General features: G+C 36.5%; 1 protein-coding gene across 3 annotated transcripts in view; it reads right to left on the bottom strand.

Moving 5' to 3' along the window:
• The window catches only part of PLCE1 (phospholipase C epsilon 1), a 133,567-nt gene that overhangs the window by 55,473 nt on the left and 59,141 nt on the right, over nucleotides 1-18,953 (bottom strand). For all 3 annotated transcript variants that reach the window (XM_066323847.1, XM_066323846.1, XM_066323848.1), the window contains one exon: nucleotides 15,711-16,002. In XM_066323847.1, coding sequence (XP_066179944.1) covers nucleotides 15,711-16,002 — 292 coding nt within the window. The remainder of the gene's footprint in view (nucleotides 1-15,710; nucleotides 16,003-18,953) is intronic.

The following is an 18,953-nucleotide window of genomic DNA, read 5'->3' as shown; positions in this document are numbered from 1 at the left end:
CTTTATGATCCTCAGAAATACATTTTGTAAAAAGCAACATCTTCCATACTTTGGTCTTATGCTGAAGACCAGATTATATGTGACAGTGACCCTGCAAGGATAGGTGGGAAGAGGAATGGTCTGCTCCCATCTGGTCCAGTTTCCCAAATACTGCGCACAAATGCCCAAGTTCAAAGGACTATTCAAATGAAAACTGTTTCAATTTGGAAAGCAATCATTAAATATAGTCCTTCAAGGTAAAAATAGTAAGAATGTTTCCTATAGCCTCAGTGTCCTACCAAGTGAAACAAATAACAAAATTGCCATTGGTGTTAATGGTACAAGATGAACACTAGATGCTAATCTGATAACTTAATTTTTTTCTTGCCTTTTGAATTGAATCCTTGCCTTTTGAAAGGAAAGAAAATCCAGTGCATGAGGCATGCTACCGGATTTTCCACATAGACCAAAGGGCAGGCAAATCTGCTGCATAAGGTGTTTTGGTTATTACTCTTAGTGATTATTGGAACAAAATTAATCCAAGCCACATCCAACAAAAACAACACTTGATTAGATGTTCCTCATTTAAGCCCTGAAGCTTAGCAGTGAAAGAATTTTAAAGGCATGGAATACACTTGAAAAATGTTCAATCAGTTCAGAGTTTTCATCATTCTGGCCTGCTTTCAGCAGTTACGTAAACAGAATCTGTTCGTAACACTAGTTTGTTTGAGACCTGTCCTTTACATAACTATTTCACAGAAAATGGATAGAGAATTGAACCACTAACAGCAGATACTGTTGATTGTGCACTTGTGTACAAAACACCTTTGTATGATCTGCTAAGGATCTTATTTTATATTACAATTTCAATATTTATATTACAATTTCAGTAATAGAAATTCAACCCCTACATAACTGAAGCACCGACAGAATCTACACCTTTGCCACTTAGTTTTGGTGAGGATTCAATCACTGACTCCACTGTGCATTCTGAATATTTCCTGATGATGAGAACGTTTTGTGAATAGGAGATTTATTGTGGCAGCTACAATTTAATTTAATATGCAAGATTTTTAGATTTCTAACAAAAAAAAATCTAGGAAATATTAACTGTATTTAAACAAAAAATATATACATAGAAATGCCCTAAGACACATCAGGGAAAACTGCATGATTTATTAAGGCATTAGTCAAAAACCTGTAACGGCACATCACAAAACTATTGTGACAAAAGTTTTTTGTCAGCAGTGTACAGCAGGAAGAACCTAATAAGAACAATATGGCCTTTCAAAATGCTGTTAAAGACAGTACTATTTATATAATTTATAAAGATATTCAACAGAGTTAATAAGAACAGTGAGTTCTATGCTGCTAAAAAGAAATACTGCAGTAATTTTACCTCCTAGTTCAAAATTCATAATGTGGAGGAAAATATGAGAAGATTCTCTCACACAAGAATAAATGAGTGAACCAAGGACACTGATTGAAAAAGACGCCAAAAGTGGAGAAAAATTATGAACTGGAAATAAGTTGATGGATTACATAACAGGGTGAAGGGCAAAGCTAATACTCATAATTCACAATCATTCGGCACTCGCACTTCATTATTAAAGAAATGGCTTTAAAATATTTTAAGACATACTAAAAATGTATTCACTGCAACTGGTCAAAAAGAGATGGAGATGTTGAAGATGTGAAAATGAATATGTCATTCACTGATAATGACCAATCAGTAATCTGCAGCCACTGGGAATGCTGTGCAGCAAATCCATGGCTCTTCTTGCACGTCCTGCAGAGCACTGTTACGGTGGTCAGCAACCTCCACTCTACCCCAACACAGCCAGAGCTGTGCTACTCCTCCTTAGGTGTCTGCCTACAAAATACCATTTGGTCTGTGTCCTGTTTACACTGCACACAGAGATAAAATCACAGCTGATGGCTAGACAAACTGCAGGTCCCTTCCAACTGAACTATTTTGGACTACTGTATTCTACTTATTATTTACATTTTTTTCCTCGTGATTGGAATTAAAAGTGGAGTAACTTCAAAGGTAGATTAATAGCCATTTCTGAGAAAGGCACTATTATGGGCTAAGTATCTTGGATTGAGTGCTCTCAGGACAAAAGGTATGTTACTTAAAAGATACTTTAAAGGAAGGAAAAAAATTCGTAGTATCACAAGATGTTTCTTCCACATAGATTCTGCAATATCAAAGAAACAAGCAGTTGGAGACACACAGCGGATGAAAGCTGTGGGAACCTCCAGAGGAGTCTGCAGGTAGCCAAATTCACCTGGAAAGCGCTTCATGGATAGAAACTACAATGCAAAACATGCAAAGGGATCCATGCAGACAAAACACAGATGGCTTTCTATACATGTTTATTGTTTATTTTAGCGTGGAAATGTTTATGTTCTTTTCCTCTTACTCCAGACACAGTCTTTTCTCAAGCTCATTGGTGACTATGTATTTATGTCAAATTAGCATTTTTCCTGTAGGGTTAAAGTACAACTGAGGAAGCCAGTCTGAAGAAATGGATGTCTGTAACTACAGAGGAACAAACTAAATTTATTGCCATACTGTTGTTTTTTGGGTTTTTTTTTAAGAAGGGAAGTAATTCAGCTCCTTTCTTCTGTAAACTACTTCCTCTTGTAATGCAGGAAGAGTAAAACCAACCTCTCTACCTAGAATAGCAGCAATCCTTAGTCTCACATTTTTTCCTTATTTGCAATTCGAATGCAAGTTTGCAGTGTACAACACCTATTCGGCAAAGTCCAATTACCATTGCTAAATTTAGTGAATGAAGAAAAGGATTCTGTAATGAATTTACAGAATTAATTGAATGAAGCAATTCCTCACTCCAGAATGCAATTTCCAAATTTTAAAACGTAATTTTGATAGGTATCTTTCAATGCAAACATCTAATTTTGCCAATTACCAGAAAATTTTCAAAACAGTTGTACCAGCCTGCATCCTTAACAAGCTGATTTTTCTCAGGAGGAAGCTGATGGGAAGCTAGGGGTATGTTATTACGCAAATAAAGCATATCCTTAGCTTCCCATTATGTATTCATATGCTATTTTTATAAGGGATTAACATGAATTTACAACTTCCCATCATAGTAAGTCACATTCATGATGTTATATAACTATTATATTATGCCAGCTTTTAAGAAAGTATTGCTACTAGCCAGCTATTCTTAGCAAGATTTCTGGAATCACAAAGGCTGTGCCAGAAGCAGAACTCAAAGGATGCTGAGAGGCATTTTAAAGCAGAAAAGAGAAATACAGAGTAAAATTCAGGTCATTATAATCAAAGTCCTTCCACAGACATACAGAACACTTTAATGCACAGTCACATGTTTTCAGTGGCTATACCAAGGACTGAAGGATCAATGCATCATGGAATGCATCACTACCTCACCACTTCAGAGAGAGCCATGACTCTATGCAGTACAGACATGGCAATGTGAGCTACCAGAGGAAATGCTGATATGCACAACAAAACTCTGAAGTCCAAGAAAGAATCTATATTACTGAAAAAGCAAAAATATCATGTAGCATAATGAAAAAACCCCTCATCCCAATAACAAGAATTGCCGAAAAGTCAAAGCTGGAAAGATTATGCTTCTTTCTTTCATATGTTTTTAAATTATAGAGTGGAGGAGCCTGTGTGATTTAGCCTTAGAACTGAAATTTGTTCTACGACACAGGAGTTTAAGCCAGAGAGAGATTAGTGGTATATAGCAGACAACAGAGAACAGAGCAGGCACATGTCTGGAAGCCAAAAGAACTAAAACAATAGACTACACAAAGTATTAAATCAACCTTAACTTCATAATAGAGATCTAAACAATCTCAACATCTATGACTTGCCTCAATATTACTTACTTCTTCCTACCTCAAATATAAATGCTCCAAGTACTTATTTATCCTTGCAAGATTTTTACAACTTCACTAGTAAATTGCTGTAATTGTGCTTAGACTAAACCCTGCTACAAGTAACTATATAAGCAACTATTTTCTCTAATTGTTTTTGTTTAGTTTACATCATTTGGGCATCATATGGTAAATTAACAAACATGCGTTTATACAAGATTGTGTTCAAGCAAACAGAGTATAGCTGTATGTATTATACTGCTGAAAGTAGCTATCCTGGAAAAAAATTGAAGTATTTATTACATTTGGCTTTCACAGGATTAATACACTTGCTACATAAAAGCTGTTCTAAACAGTCACAAGACTCCTTAATGAATTAGGTCTTTGTCATTAAGCTTTAGCAGATTATGCTAGGAAGGGTGTTTACAGTCCCAACAGGAAAACTTCCAAAGCTAATGATTCTACCACCTGAAAACAAACTCGAAACTAGTACCTTCCTCAGATTTTAAGAAATCTCCCTTAACCTGAAGACTTCAAACACAATTAATTCCTTCTGTAAAAGTACATAGCAAAAATTAACACTTCTCTTTCTTCCTTGTGGTGCTACTGCTTCCTGTAACACAGTTAAGGTTTTTTAACAGAATAAGTGCCAAGCATGTCAACAATATTGTTTATATAGAAACAAAAAGGAAAAAAAAACAAACAAAAACCCAAACAAACAAAAAAACACCACACCTGGGAAAATAAAGCACATTTGTCTTTAAGACCAGCACAGTCCCTTCCAAACCAAATTACCCCAGGACTGTTAAACGGCAGTTAAGCATTTTACCTTATAAACATGACTTTTAAAAAAGCAAGTAGTCAAGTTAGTGTACACATTACAGATCTGTTGGAAATAGGAAGTATTCTAGACATAAGAACTTCAAATCCTGGGTACGAAAAGGACTTTTGCTTTCCTAAAGTTCACGGCTCGGAAGAAGCAAGATGGGACCCTACAACCAAATATTATCTATGAGCTTTTAGGAGGTGGTGCTGGCAAAAACAGGTCGCCCTGCAAAGATCATGGATGACACCAATAACACACTGTTATCTTCTCTGTATTTTTCAAAGACACAGACACACAACAGAGTATGCAAAGAGAGCTATAAAATTGTTCCAGGCTTAAATAGTGAGATCGAGAGAAAGAGATTTAGATCAGAAATGCATAACTTTAGTTCAATAAAGTGAAATTGAGAGGAAATTTTACTGTAGTGGATATGTAAGCACCTTCCAACAGGGGAAATATATCAGATTTTAAATTATTAAATCCAGCAGAGAAAATCCATAACAAGAACTAAGAGTTGGTGCTTGATGACAAACAAACTCAAACTAGAAGTGCCACCCTTCTGCCAATGACCACTGTGAAAAGCTGTGCACGTGGATGATAGTTCTCAGGGCTCTTCAGAAGACTGCAGAGTAGCACAGTCATCTTTCGACTCCTGAGCTTAGAACAGAGACAACTTAGATGTCAGACCAGCTAAATGCCTCCAATGACATAAGGCTTTGCAATTCTGTGAGCTTTTTTACTTTCCCAAACAACATGCTGTTACTGCCCATTTGTTTTCAAATTTTATGTACCATCATCCATGCAATCACTAAATCTTTTTTTCCTTTTCAAGCTTTCTGAAATATTTTATAATATTGGATGTTCAAAAAAAGTTTTGGTTTTGAACGATCTGTCCATTTCTTTTGAACAAATGAGAGTATAATATTTTGGAGGTTTGGAAGCAAACAGAAATCCTAGTTACTGACACAGTTCTAGTTCTATCTTTGCAAACAAGAATTCAAAATATATTTTCATTTTTCCTTGATGTCTTTTTTAGAGAAATTCATTCTATATATGGTTATGGAAAATACCTGAAGACTTTTCTCACAAACACTGAGCTTATATACAAATCCTACCACCATCTTCAAGCCAACCAGTAACTGAAGCAGCACCTCATTTGTTTTGTGCTCAGTGCATATTTAAAACGTTTGTTAGTAGCTGCTAGGAGGTTTTATATTCACAAATACTGTATCTATGAGGTAGACATGAACTATATGATTTGATTCCTTCTACTTCATGGCAATTACAGAACTGCATATTATGAAGACCTAATGCCTAGAAGAAAATTTTACTTCTGTGGTTCATTTTTTTTTTTAAGACCCTTCAATTTAAATAATAACAAAACTATTTCATGGTGCTTTAAAGTATGATACCATAAATAAGTTCCTAAAATGTTAATTACATTTCATCAGCCAAGTGCCTACACCAACAGAAGAATAGAACTAACTCTTCCCAGCAAATACAGAAAAAGCATCCTTTTTAGGTATAGCTATTTTCAGAATCAAGTCCCAAAGATTAATGATGTTTCAAATCAGAATTATTTTGATTCCAACCTGATACGTCTAGAAACTCATAAGAAGACTAATTAATTTGAAAAAAATGTGTAATAATTTTTAGAATAAATTACACATATTTATGATATTTCAATAACTATTCTGCTTTTAAAATGAAGTATCTATGTTAAACAAATTATTCACAGAGTCACAGAACATGCTGAGTTGGAAAGGACCACAAAGATCATCCAGTCCAACTCCTGGCTCTCCAAAGGACCATTTTGCTGTGTTTCTCTGCAGAGCTTTGCAATTTAAATTCGAACAAGCTAATACAGGTGAACAACTCCAGATCGAATCTTCTCTGAGGCTAACAGTAACATAATAAAAGGCATATGAAACAATAGATTTCTAGATTGATAATTCTTTTTCCCCCCTCAAAGCAAAATGCCCTCAGAAGACACTACATCAACCCATGGATGTGGGCGAAGAGAGGAGACCTAATGCGACAACACCAGATCTATCCAATCCCTAGAAGATCTCAACATTTACAAAGAAAGCTGAAAGTGTGCATGAAATCTGTCACACTAAGTCCATGGGAAATGTAGACAAAAATATGTAATTACTGTAGAGTTGTGCAAAACCCTTAAAATTAAGCTCAAGAAAAAATTAAAGGTACTTTTAGCATCAAATTGTACCCTAGTTCTTCTACTGTTGTTTTGAAACATTTTAATACTTGATAAATCTTCCTGGCAAACTTTTTTCAGAATTACTAAAGTATGTAGCAATGCTTTTATATACATAACTAGTATTTCCAAATCAAATACCAAACCTTAAAAAATTATGTCAATATGAATCCTTTTAAGTTAAAGCTAAACCAATTATGCCCTAAGAAAAATCCTCATATCAGCTTAATTTTTAGAAAAATGCTTACACCATTCTGCCTCAAATCAAAGCTAAAAACATTACAAAACAGCCAAAATTAACTGAAATAAATTTCACTGCCTTCCTTGTGATACTTCTGAGTATCTCAGATTTGTTATCACTGACTGAATAGAGACATCAAAAACACCACTGTTTAACAATTAATACAGATACACTTGATGTCAGGGTGCTTTTTTTCTGTGCTGTCTAAATCACTGAGGTGAGAATAACAGTGTTGACAACCAAAACAACCTTCCTATTGCAATGGGGCACTACCACTTTGAATGGTGAATGTTTGTCCTAGCCTTTAGCTAACAGCCAGATTAAGGAAATGGGAGAGTTAGCACATAAAACACATTCCTTTCACAGAGTAAAATATTATGAACCTTCATTCAAGTTACAGAGGCCACTTTAAAAAAATCATGCAAATATAGATTTTTTTATTTTTTTTAAATGACCAGTCAGGAGCAAAACATTGCTTTTACATGCTGCTATGCATATATGTCGTTCAGAAAGGGAAAAAAAAAAAGTTGCTCCCTTAAGCAACCATGGAAAAAAACCTGGTTGCAAGTTATAAAATTGTATACTAAAGATCCAGGAAGAAAAGGTCACTAAAGAAAAAAGCAGCAGTGTATTTACATTCAGAAACATGCTACTAACAGGTAGTATTTGAGAAATTTATATACTTCTGGAAAACAACCCTTAACTTTGTTCCAGTACTTTTTAAAGTACTGAAATTCATGTTTTGTCCAGCAATTTTGGAACAGAGACTTGTTTTCTGTAGAGTAAGAAACAAAGGCATGTCCCACAACATAATTTAGTATCTATATAGTTGCAATGTGAACCAAATAAATGCAAAGCAATTGACCTAAATTACTTGAAATATTGCATTCCATTTCAAACAAGCTGAAATGCAAAATACATAGTTATGACATTATTTCATACCGCTTATATTAAATTCTTACTTCATTTTCCACCTAGAAACAGTCCTCACAGCACTATTATTAAATGCAGCCATTATAGATATAACATAAGATTAGAAAACCCAATTTACTTCTCTGGAAATAGAACTCACTTTAATTTAACTCCCTGTACATAATCAGAACTGGCTACTATGAGCCACAGAAGGGCAAATCTTACCAGCAAATGTGCCTTCCATTGAATCTTAGATTCCTCCTAAAATGCCAGAAGAGCAGGTACTTCCAGTACCACAAAAAGTCTCCACGCTGCACTTGTCCAAACTAACAGTCAGGCAACAGCTGCTCAGTTTAAAGCTACAAACTGTGGCAAAATGCATAACTGACATGCCTTGTGTAAGCCATGAAGAAGACATGCATTTGGCTGGCTCACGGAAAGGTCAGGTTTCCCACCTCCCCAGATAAAAGCTGAAGCACTAGGATTCAAATGGAAGGAAGTTTAGAAATTAAGGATGAGCATACATCCTGCTAAGACTAAAAGCATTTGATTTTGACAGCAGAGTTATAAACAAGAGCGATTTTAATTCTGCTGGATTTTTGTCTTTAAATATATTAAGAAATGAGTTACCCTACACTCAGGCTTTTGTACAAGTTATATTTATATCAATGTTGTTTAAACAGGCCAAAAGTAATAAATGGAATTACTTTTGTTTTAGGAAACTTCATCTGAAGCATTACAAAAACCACAGTGTGGGCTTCTTTATTAGCAAATGCCCTACCTTTACAGCTATTATGCACCCTGCACTAACAACTCCAGTAAAAGGCAATAGCATTAGCTTTAATGGGACAAAGGGCTATGACTTAGGCAACCATCCAAAAATGTTTCTTTGAGAGGCAAAGTAGAAGAAAACCTCCCTGAGGCTTCCAGAAATGTGATTAACCATGAAGAATTACAAATAGGGGGAATTAAAAAGACAGCATAACCCTCAGATTGCATCTATGTCCAAAAAGTAAGTAGAAACCAAACCCCTGCCTTCATCCCATAGTCAGTATCTGGCCCTGGCACTTTTATCACTTTTTTCTTCATTCTAACCTTACCCCTGTCTACACACAGTTTACATCACTTTTACAAGCAGCAGGACTACATCACTGAAAAGTTAGTTATGAAATTTCCTAGAGTACACAAGACTGAAAACCAATATGCTGCCACAAGAAAGCTTTCTCCATTTCCCCAGGAAGTCTGAGAAAGGTCTGTGCAGAACTGGAATGCGAGCAGTACACTCAGAGACACTTTGTTTATACGGTGAATATACGTCTTGTCTGAAAAATCTCTACTGAAGGAACAACCATGGGACCTGGCCAACACACCATAATTTTTTCATTGACAACAGAAGCATATTCTTTCTTAATTAGAAGAATGACAATTTACTGTTGTTTCCAACTTCCAGCTGGAAACAGGAGACTTAGAATTTCAAAAAATTCATGTTAAATGTGATAACATAAGGATGCCCATGGAGATGCAATAGAAAACTTTAAAATTAATATAACCTGTAAACATAAATTTTACTAATGTTATTTCACTACAAATAGAGAAAATAAACCATCAAATTTAACATTTCTCATCATTATAGAGTCAATATTAAAGTATTTTAATTAAATTTAGTTAAAAATGCAAATATCTGAAAACCCAAAGTAAATAACTGAATGTATTTGATCCACTAAGTCAACTGCATAGTATTTCTTGGAATTCAGAAAAAAAAAAATTTGTCTTGAGAGAAATAAAGCAGCATTATCCTACAAAACTTGATTTTCTCTCCTAGTTTGTTTCCTAAAACCAAAGCTTCAAGAGATGACTTTTGAGTCATCTTGTTGCTTGAGTCCTTGGGGTTTTCTGCTCATGATTGACATGTTAACATAAACAGACTGAAAAAGTTCCATTCTACACTTTAAAAGTTCCCATGGACACTACTTTTACAAGGTCCATTCAAACAAATGTTCAGACCTTTGAAATAATAAACAATAATAAGCAGTTCAGGGATTGACTATCTGCACTCAATCTCATTTAATTTTTTTTCTGAAGAATACTAGTCATAAAAAATAATAAATTTGATTTTAAAACTAACATCACTTTGCACAAACTTCTGCTCTCTCAACCTTCATTCACAGACATCAACATGTCCTTAATTACCTTCCTCACAACAAACTTCTAATACAGACTCATTCTGTGCATTTAAACTCTTTTTTTTCTTGTGGTGAAAATAACAGCTAGAGACTCCCAGCAAAAATACTGCTACAAGCTGAAACACAGATACACAGGCTAAATGATCAACAGCATACAATACTGTGATCAAACTGTCACACAGTATTATTGGAACCAAAATCTATATAAAATCAGCTGAAACTCTGTTCCGTTTGTTAATGGCTTAGCCCTGTACACAGATTAGGATATCCAGATCCATACAGACACAGCTGGAGTATGGTACCTACTACATCCAAAAGTGCAATTTTACAGATGAAAATATTTTAAATTATTTTAGTAAGGTTACTTACACTGGTTAACTTCAATCTTCTGCCTGGTTCAGTTATGTGTCTATCTTGCAGTAATATGCCTTACTGATCCTGGAAAGAGGACTGTAAGGACAGGACAAGCTACGCTGGCAGAACTTACATCTGTGTGCCTATGATGTATTAAACATGCTGGATTGAAGGAACTTTTTGTAAAATTAATGTCAATTAAGGATCCTCATTAAGTCCTTCTCCCACTACCCTTGGTGTGACCAATCTGGCTGGAACTAGGCCTGGCCAAAGGGTGACAGTTCCAGGAGACTGACCTCAGTAATTTTTCCCTTCTGCCAGTTTGCAGGGACAACCATTACAGCCAGCTCCACATGCCCCTAGACTTCGAGCTGTCCTCCAGAATCTTTCTCCTCCTTCCTGATGTCTCAGCCTTGATCTGTGCTTCCTGACATGTCACTCTCTTCTTTCTGTTCCTAACCAGATGACCTGCACTTGTTCCTGCTCTTCCTGACCTACATCCTGGAGGCAACAGAGCAGGCATGAAATCCTTGTTTCCTGACTCACACCCTTGCCTCAGGCCACATTATCTGCATACAGACTGACCTGTCTCCAGTATCTGATTTCCCCTCCTACACTGCAGTGCCTGACACATCTTACCGCACACTGTCAGCCTAAGACACATTTCGTCTTTTTAGGTCTTATTTTCAGCTTGTTTGGCTTTATCTCCCATTCTAGACGGTCTTAGTCCTTGGGCCCAAACATACACACAACACAAACACACACACAACCCAATCAACTAAATTATGCTGGCCTTTCTTAATCTATGTACATCAAGCTTGTTACCACCCATGACTCCGACATATAGCTATCAGACAACTGCCTCAACCTCAGAGATCCTAGAATTTTCCCAATATTGTAACAATACATTTTTTGCAAAGGGTACAAAAAATAGCAGTGGGGAAACCCAGAGAGACTTGGGCAGCTGTCTGCTGTGCAGTCTTGCAGATGGCAAAATCTGATTTAAAAAAAAGGGTAATCACTAAATTCTGTGAGATGAATGAAGCAGGTTTTCATAAGATCAATGCAGCCTGCCTCCACATTCATGACAAATAATTTTCCTTATGCTCTTGGTCGAAACCTGCTATTGTCTGTCTAGCAGTCCTGTTGAGCTTTCTCTGGACGATACAGTCCGATTTATATCACAGAGAGTGGTACCAGACTCCTCCATTTTAGAAGACACTAAACTGAAAAGAATACTGATACAAAATGTTTGCAGTCTGCTCCATCTTCAGACACCTCTTTCTACCTTTCCTTCCCTTTATCTTAGATTACAAACAATTAAACTGGGGTGGAGGGAAGAGTATGTTTCTTTTAAATGACAGCTTTACCAAACGTAAAGTACAAACATTTTCACATACTCTAGTCCTTCTTTAAGAAAGACACAACTGTTTTTCTCTTTCTGCATAAAAATGTCAACACCATATGAACTATGACAATGACTGGCTCTTCAAATATGATTCCAGTGAAAGTTCTGGTCCATTCACAACTTCACAACATACAGAAGTGTGTAAACTTCTGGAACAATCATTTAGTAAGAAACAGAACAGGCTGAGAAGCAGGATTTCCTTTCTACAGGAAAAAAACCTGGCTTCAATCCAAATCCCATTGAAAGACACATTTAGAATTTTTACTAACCAAAAACTGAGCTACATACAGAGGTACTAAAACAGTGCAGCCTAAATGTATTCAGTATTCATACGTGAAAATTGTGTTCTCTGTAGCAACAAAGATGCTGACAAGGATGTGAATGTCACTGAGCAGCTGTGGGAACTCCAGGCATCTGTGGTTCCCGGGAGTCCACTGTCAGACTGTCCCTGTGCTACCGGACCAGAGTCACAGCCCCTCAGTCGGGAGCTTCTGTGAGCCATGTGAGAGCAGCAATTGCAGGCGCCCTGCTCCTGGCCCAAGACATGACTCTCCTACACAGCAGGCCCTATGAAAGTTTTTGAAAACTCAGTCTCAGATCCACATGACTGGGAATTCTGGCTTAGAAGGTCTGGTATGTTTGGAAGCCTTCTGTGGAACTAACAACACTGGCTGATCTGCCCACAAAACTATCCCAGCCCTGGGGACTCAGAGCATTTAAGGTCCTTAGCTACCAAGGAAAACCTTAGAAAGTATTCCCTGGAGTTGTACTGCTTGTGACTGCAAGGTTCATCACGCAGGCCACCAAGTAACCCCTAATGGACTGAACACAAAGAACTCACAAAGTGCTTGGTGCTAGGGAGACACAAACCCAGGAGGCTATCGCAGTATTAGGGCCTTGCTGTTTGCAGGATCCCTATTTCCTGGGCAAATACTACATAAAGGCCCTACCTAAAAAAAAGTATTAAGTTTTTGAGAAGTCTTCCTTTAGGATCATGAAGGCACTCACCATTAAAGGAATGGGCTCCTCTTTAAAGGCACTGTGCAAGAGAGTGTTGAACTTTGTCTCCAAAAATTGCAAACATTTTGAAAGAAAAGTAGTGGAATGCAGAAAAGGTTCTCCACAAATTTAACAGCCCTTAAGATCTCTTCAAGACTTCAGATATAGACTGGTTCTATTAAACAAATTCAGTTCTGCTCTGGAAGTTTTCTAGGAACTCTCTCGAAATCATGTGAAGTGCAGTACTATTTACTCCTTAGTTGACAACCGATTTGGAGTTACAGTACCTGTCTTCCCGGGAGGTCATTACAGGTGACAGAGCCGTATGTACTTTCATGGAAAGGGCAAAACACCGGCCTGCTGACTGAATTCCTTCTTTATTTTGCTTTGCTTGCACACATAGCTTTTACTTTACCTATTAAACTCTGTTCAACTGAATTTTTCAATTAATTTTTGCACTGTTACCCTTCTGATTCTCTTCCCATCTCACTGTAGGGAATGGCAGCAAGGTGCTACCTACCAGGGTTAAACAACAGCAGCTATTAAAGCACAACAGGATCGATACATTCCCTTCTCAATTCCTCCAAACAACTACTAAGCGAAGTGTTCCCACGACATTCTGTATCGAGACAAATCCTCCATTACATTTGATGACATATTTATTGATACGAATTAAAATTTCTCAGGTTTAGATGAGGTTAACTTACTGAGATTAAATCCAGCCACACAGAGGATGCTGGACAGGTGAAAATAACCTTCTTATCAATCTGTATGGACAGGACAATTTCTCAAAAGGTACACACCAATGAATAATGACCAGAGCTTTGAATTCAGAATGCAGTTGGGTTCCTTGCTAAAGCCAATGACTTGGTCACATCACCAGATAACACTCCATATAAATGTTTTTAGAGAAAACTCTTACCATTTCTCACATATAATACATCATCACAATATAAATGAACAGGAAGCTCTCCCATCCATAAAATTTCAATATCCTAAGCTGCAGGACACCTCTTCCTCATCAGATACCAGCACAGTAAATCATGCCTAGACCACTACAGTAAATCATCTCTACTATCTACACAGGCTATCAGTGGAATTGAAAACTGAGTTCAAAATCTTGGCATTTTTTTAATGTCTTACATCCTTTGGCTTAGAATCCAACAACATACACCACGTAATACTGTCACCATAGATACCCCCAAACCAGTGCAAAGTGTGCTGGTACATGGAGTACACAGAGTACACACATGCACTCACTAGCTCAGGCTCCATAAAAAGATGTAGCTGTATCAGCAGTGCAGTAAGCCCGAGCTAACTATTGCTGCTGCTTCATTTTCAGAACTCAGCTCTGAAGCACATGGCTCAGTTCTTCTAACCTTGCTTTCTGAGCTGTCACAGGAATGTCCCTGTTTATTTTTCTAAAGCATTTATCTCCCCCAAACAAATAAAAAACCAAACAAAAGAAACCAGAAAACCCTACCAAAATTGGACACTATACCGTACATAGATAGCTGTTTTTCACAGACAATGATGGTACGTGAAGCTTAGTAATGTTGCTCAAGGTACTACTGAAATTAATTCACATGCTACAAGTTTGCCATCTGTACCTGTAATTCTTAGAATATTTTAGTGCCTCTCCCTGCCCTTTGATTCATCTAGAGAAAAATTAATTAAAACAAGAAAGGGACGCTTTTTGCAATAAAAACAAGACAGACATATTTATGAGTGTAAACTATACCATTATTTGTTAAAAATGAAGTCAGTATCTGTGTTAGTTAAGGAACCACACTGATTTTGCATTTATTTTGTCATATTTCTGTAAAATTGTTGGCAAGCCATAATATCAACATGCATCACTTCTACCATAGTATGACTGAAATACTACGTCCTTTTGTTATGGTTTATCAGACAATGATAAATCTCCAAATGCTCGGGTAACTTATAAAATGTTCTAGGCATTAATTAAAAATTAATCAATAATATAAGTACTGTTCTGTACAAAACCATCTCTTAAAGCACAGAATTTGTACCAAGAAGGCTTTGTTTAACTTCCAAAACCAACTAAACTAAATCATGTTAAGGATATTATTACATATGAAGATGATCAGCATGGAAGTTTAGTATGCAACATCCACTTTCCAACAGGCACTTTCCATACAGACAATACCAATGTAATTTAAAATGATTGAACACTACATAGATGATGGACCCAGGAGAAGACCTACAATAAATCAGTAATGAAGTGTACACACTCCACAACACAGTTCTATGCTGACAGCTACCTGTATAATGACAGTAATAACCAAGTAGAGCATACACTCCTTTCTCTAGTTCTGAACCAAATCAGCCCATGAGCAGGAGGACTTGGTAAATGAGAAATACTACACACAGCAATACCCTAAAATGAACAGTTTAGGCATTAAATTTGGATGCAGGCAGAAAAGATTCCAATAAGGAAAAAACATGAAAAGGTGTTTGTTTTGTAATAGGATTCTTTTCAGTTTAACTGCATTTTTACTTTATTAAACTAAGATAGTTATTCATTATGACACATAATGACTGCAAAGGAAAATTCTTATTTGAAAGCATAAAACCTTTCTTATCTGTTAACTTCATGGATGAGTACATAAATTACTGAATACCATAGTGTTAATAATTTTGCAACTCATCCTATACTTTAAGTGGACAAAGATTAAAAATAAAATCTTCATTACCTTTAAGCATTGTTCTTCCAGTTGATCCTCCAAAAATATTTAATAGACCACTTCTTGCTCCTAATGATGTAGTTGCTTCTAGTAAAGCACCAGTTATATAGTCAGAGAGTGCAGTCCTCTGTAAAGTGGCACGATATTGACAGTAAGCACCTGTTACACATGGTTTTACACAAAAACCATCTCCTTTATATATACAGTCTGTAACAGATGTTGGGAGCTTTCTCAGAAAATGAGGAATATATTCAAAAATATCTTCTGCTCCTTCCTCTTCTTCTCTTACTGTACTGAAGATCTGTGGAGAATGCAAAAGCATGGATTGTTAGTTCATCTGCTTAGGACAACACACTGAATATAAAACAATTCCAAATGACCACGACTTCTTGGGAAGTTCAGTGACCTGCAAGATCTATTTATCCAAAACTGGTTTGTTAGGATTTGGGGTTATGCTCCCAAACAGGATATTTAAGTAAGAAGTCATTCTGGCTTTCAATCTATGTTTAAAAGCATTCTAAAGATAACCACTAGACTAAAAAAGCTCCCATCAATATACCTCACCAACATTCAAAATACAGAATATTCACTAAATTGTTTATAATACTATTAGATCTGTTGTACTTCCAGAAAATCTTAGAGGTATCAGTAGCAGAAAAAAACAGATCAACTCAGGGTTGGCACTTTTTCTTGCTGAGTGGGTGGGGTTTTGCAAAGAGAAATGGTTTTAATCACTCTGAACCCTCTTTCAAAATGTTCCGGTGTTACGTTTATTGCATTACTTCCAGCCTACGCACAGGTCTTCTATCTTATATTGGTTTAGTACTCCTTTTCCAATATTTGTGATAACGCACTAATGAACTTCAGTCTGTGGCTTAGCAACTAAGTAATGTTTGCTTATTTAAAAGAGTCTAATGATCAAAGCAAGAATCTGGAAGAAATCTCTTCATTTAGCATACAAGGGGAGACTTGATGCTTTGCATTCTTTTATGCTGACTTACTGATTAACATTAATAATTTGTTTCAATGATCTGTGCTTCTTAATTACAAAGTGTAAACTAAAAATTAACACAGGGAAAGGTCAGTATAAATGTCACCAGGACAGGTGCTGAGACAATTTTCATGAGGCTGTTCCCCACCAGCCTTAGATGTGCAGAAGAAACAAGCTGACGGTTTCATGACAGTTTTTTTCAATTAACGCCTTGTTGCCATCCTTTCCCACATATAAACAAAATACAGCTATCCATCAACATGGCAGAAGCTGCAGCCAGTCTGACAGAGCAAGCACACATGTGCTCAGTCACACGGTAAGAAAGTGTTTGCACAGGCTGTGCACGCCACACGTCAGAGGCACCGGCACCCTGCCCACAGGACACACACGTGCCCAGCCACGGATACAGGGAGGACAGAGGCTCCCGGCACAGGGATCTCACACCCCTCCACTTCTGCCCTGACACTGGCATTTATCCTGCCAGGTAAGTGAGGAGGGACCCAACTCCCTGCGGGATCAGACCCTCCACTAACAGAAGAAGTGAAAAATGATGTGGTTCTTTCATCTGTGTAAGCAAACTACAGAAAATCAAATACAATCCAATATGTTAAGTAGATATTTGTTATATTATTTGTTATTTTAGCTTTAATTTTTGTAATAAGCATGTTTGGGAGGAAAAAGTAAAATTGTATATTAAAATATAATAATTCATTAGCTAGTAATGTAATTCAATGATCGGAAAAAGAACACTGACATATTTACTAACATGAAAAAGAAGCTTTCACACATTGACTACGGTTATATATAACTCAATTCCATTAAAAGATAGCTTCTGTGATGCACTACACTACTCATGCACTATACCACAGCACGAAATGCTGTGGCATCTTTTTTTCCCCTCTCCCTGCAGGTTTTCCAAAATTTGTTTGGTCTGAGGTTTCTAGAAATATTACACCTGCACCTTATCTTCTTATTTTGCTCTCTAGCAGCTTTATGGACTTTTAGACTGTCAGTACAGGCATATCATCACTTAATTCCAAAAGAAAATGTGCTCTTAAAGCGTGCCTTACCTGGATGGGATGTGTGTAGACCTTTTAGTTAGCTGTCTGCAAGTACCTTTTCAAAAGGTGTACTGTGAAACAGTAAACCTTTGGACTACAAGTGTGTCACACACAGCAGACATAATTAGTCTTTCTAGCTTGTTTAAAAAAATATTTAGTTAATGAATATAATTTAACTTCTCAAAACTGCAGTTACTATCCAAAATATTTTTAAAATTGGGTTCTGCAACTTATAAAGGCATGTTCTGTTGCCTACACAACTAAAATTTCTTTCAGCTGCCAAAGCAAAGAAACCATTTGTTGACAGAAATAGGCGACAGTGTTTTGCTGGAGAGATTACACATAGAATAATGGTGTTAATCTCTTCTGTGTAAAGTAGACTTCGGGGCACTAGCTGTCTCCAAAGACTTTGCACATCACATAACATTTTCAAATTCTGTTTTGTTTTGATGTGTTAAAGTTCTGAGAGTGTTACCTCTGCTGCACACAGATGAGGTTACAAAAAAATACAGACTTACAATGTCTATACTTATCAGCCCCTGAAAAGAACTGAAACAATCAGAATAGGAACAAATCCCTCAGGTAACTGATATGGGAAACCACCTTTCAGAGCGATTGCACCAGACAGCTGGGGAAACAATCTTGCCTGGGAGACAAAGTTTATTCCAAACCCGGGTTTACAGCTCATCCTGGCAAAATCCACATCCTATTGATCCATACCACTACCAAAGAACGACTAATGTAATTAAAAATGAATGTGAACCAGAAAGAGTAAAATGCAGCACTAAACTGAAAGCTACCCATCAAAAAACAAAACTCCACTTTTGCCTTACACATCAAATCAAAGATTTCAAAACCATCTGCCTTCTGTTGTTGCTGTGTCTCACTTATAAAGCAGTAACTCACAAGAAATTCAGGATAGTATCTGACCCTAAAAGTGTTGCAATATTAAACATTCTGTAATGTACACACAACATTTTAAAATAAGGAATAAGATGAAACAGCAAACTCCATATACTAATATACCAGTATTCCAGTAAAAGTATACTACAGATTTTTACCTTCTTCTCCTTCTAAAGTTGATTTTAATGCTAAGTAAAGGGAAAATAAAAGTTACTTGCAACATACAATATTTCTGATTTCTATAAGAGAAAATTGTCCTCCAACTGAAAAATGAAAACAAGCATTAAAATAAGGATT

The sequence above is a fragment of the Sylvia atricapilla genome, chromosome 8 (genome assembly GCF_009819655.1).
Source record: "Sylvia atricapilla isolate bSylAtr1 chromosome 8, bSylAtr1.pri, whole genome shotgun sequence".
Lineage (NCBI taxonomy): Eukaryota > Metazoa > Chordata > Aves > Passeriformes > Sylviidae > Sylvia > Sylvia atricapilla.
The sequence above is the reverse complement of the archived record's forward strand: the minus strand, read 5'-3'. Positions and strand labels throughout refer to the sequence as shown.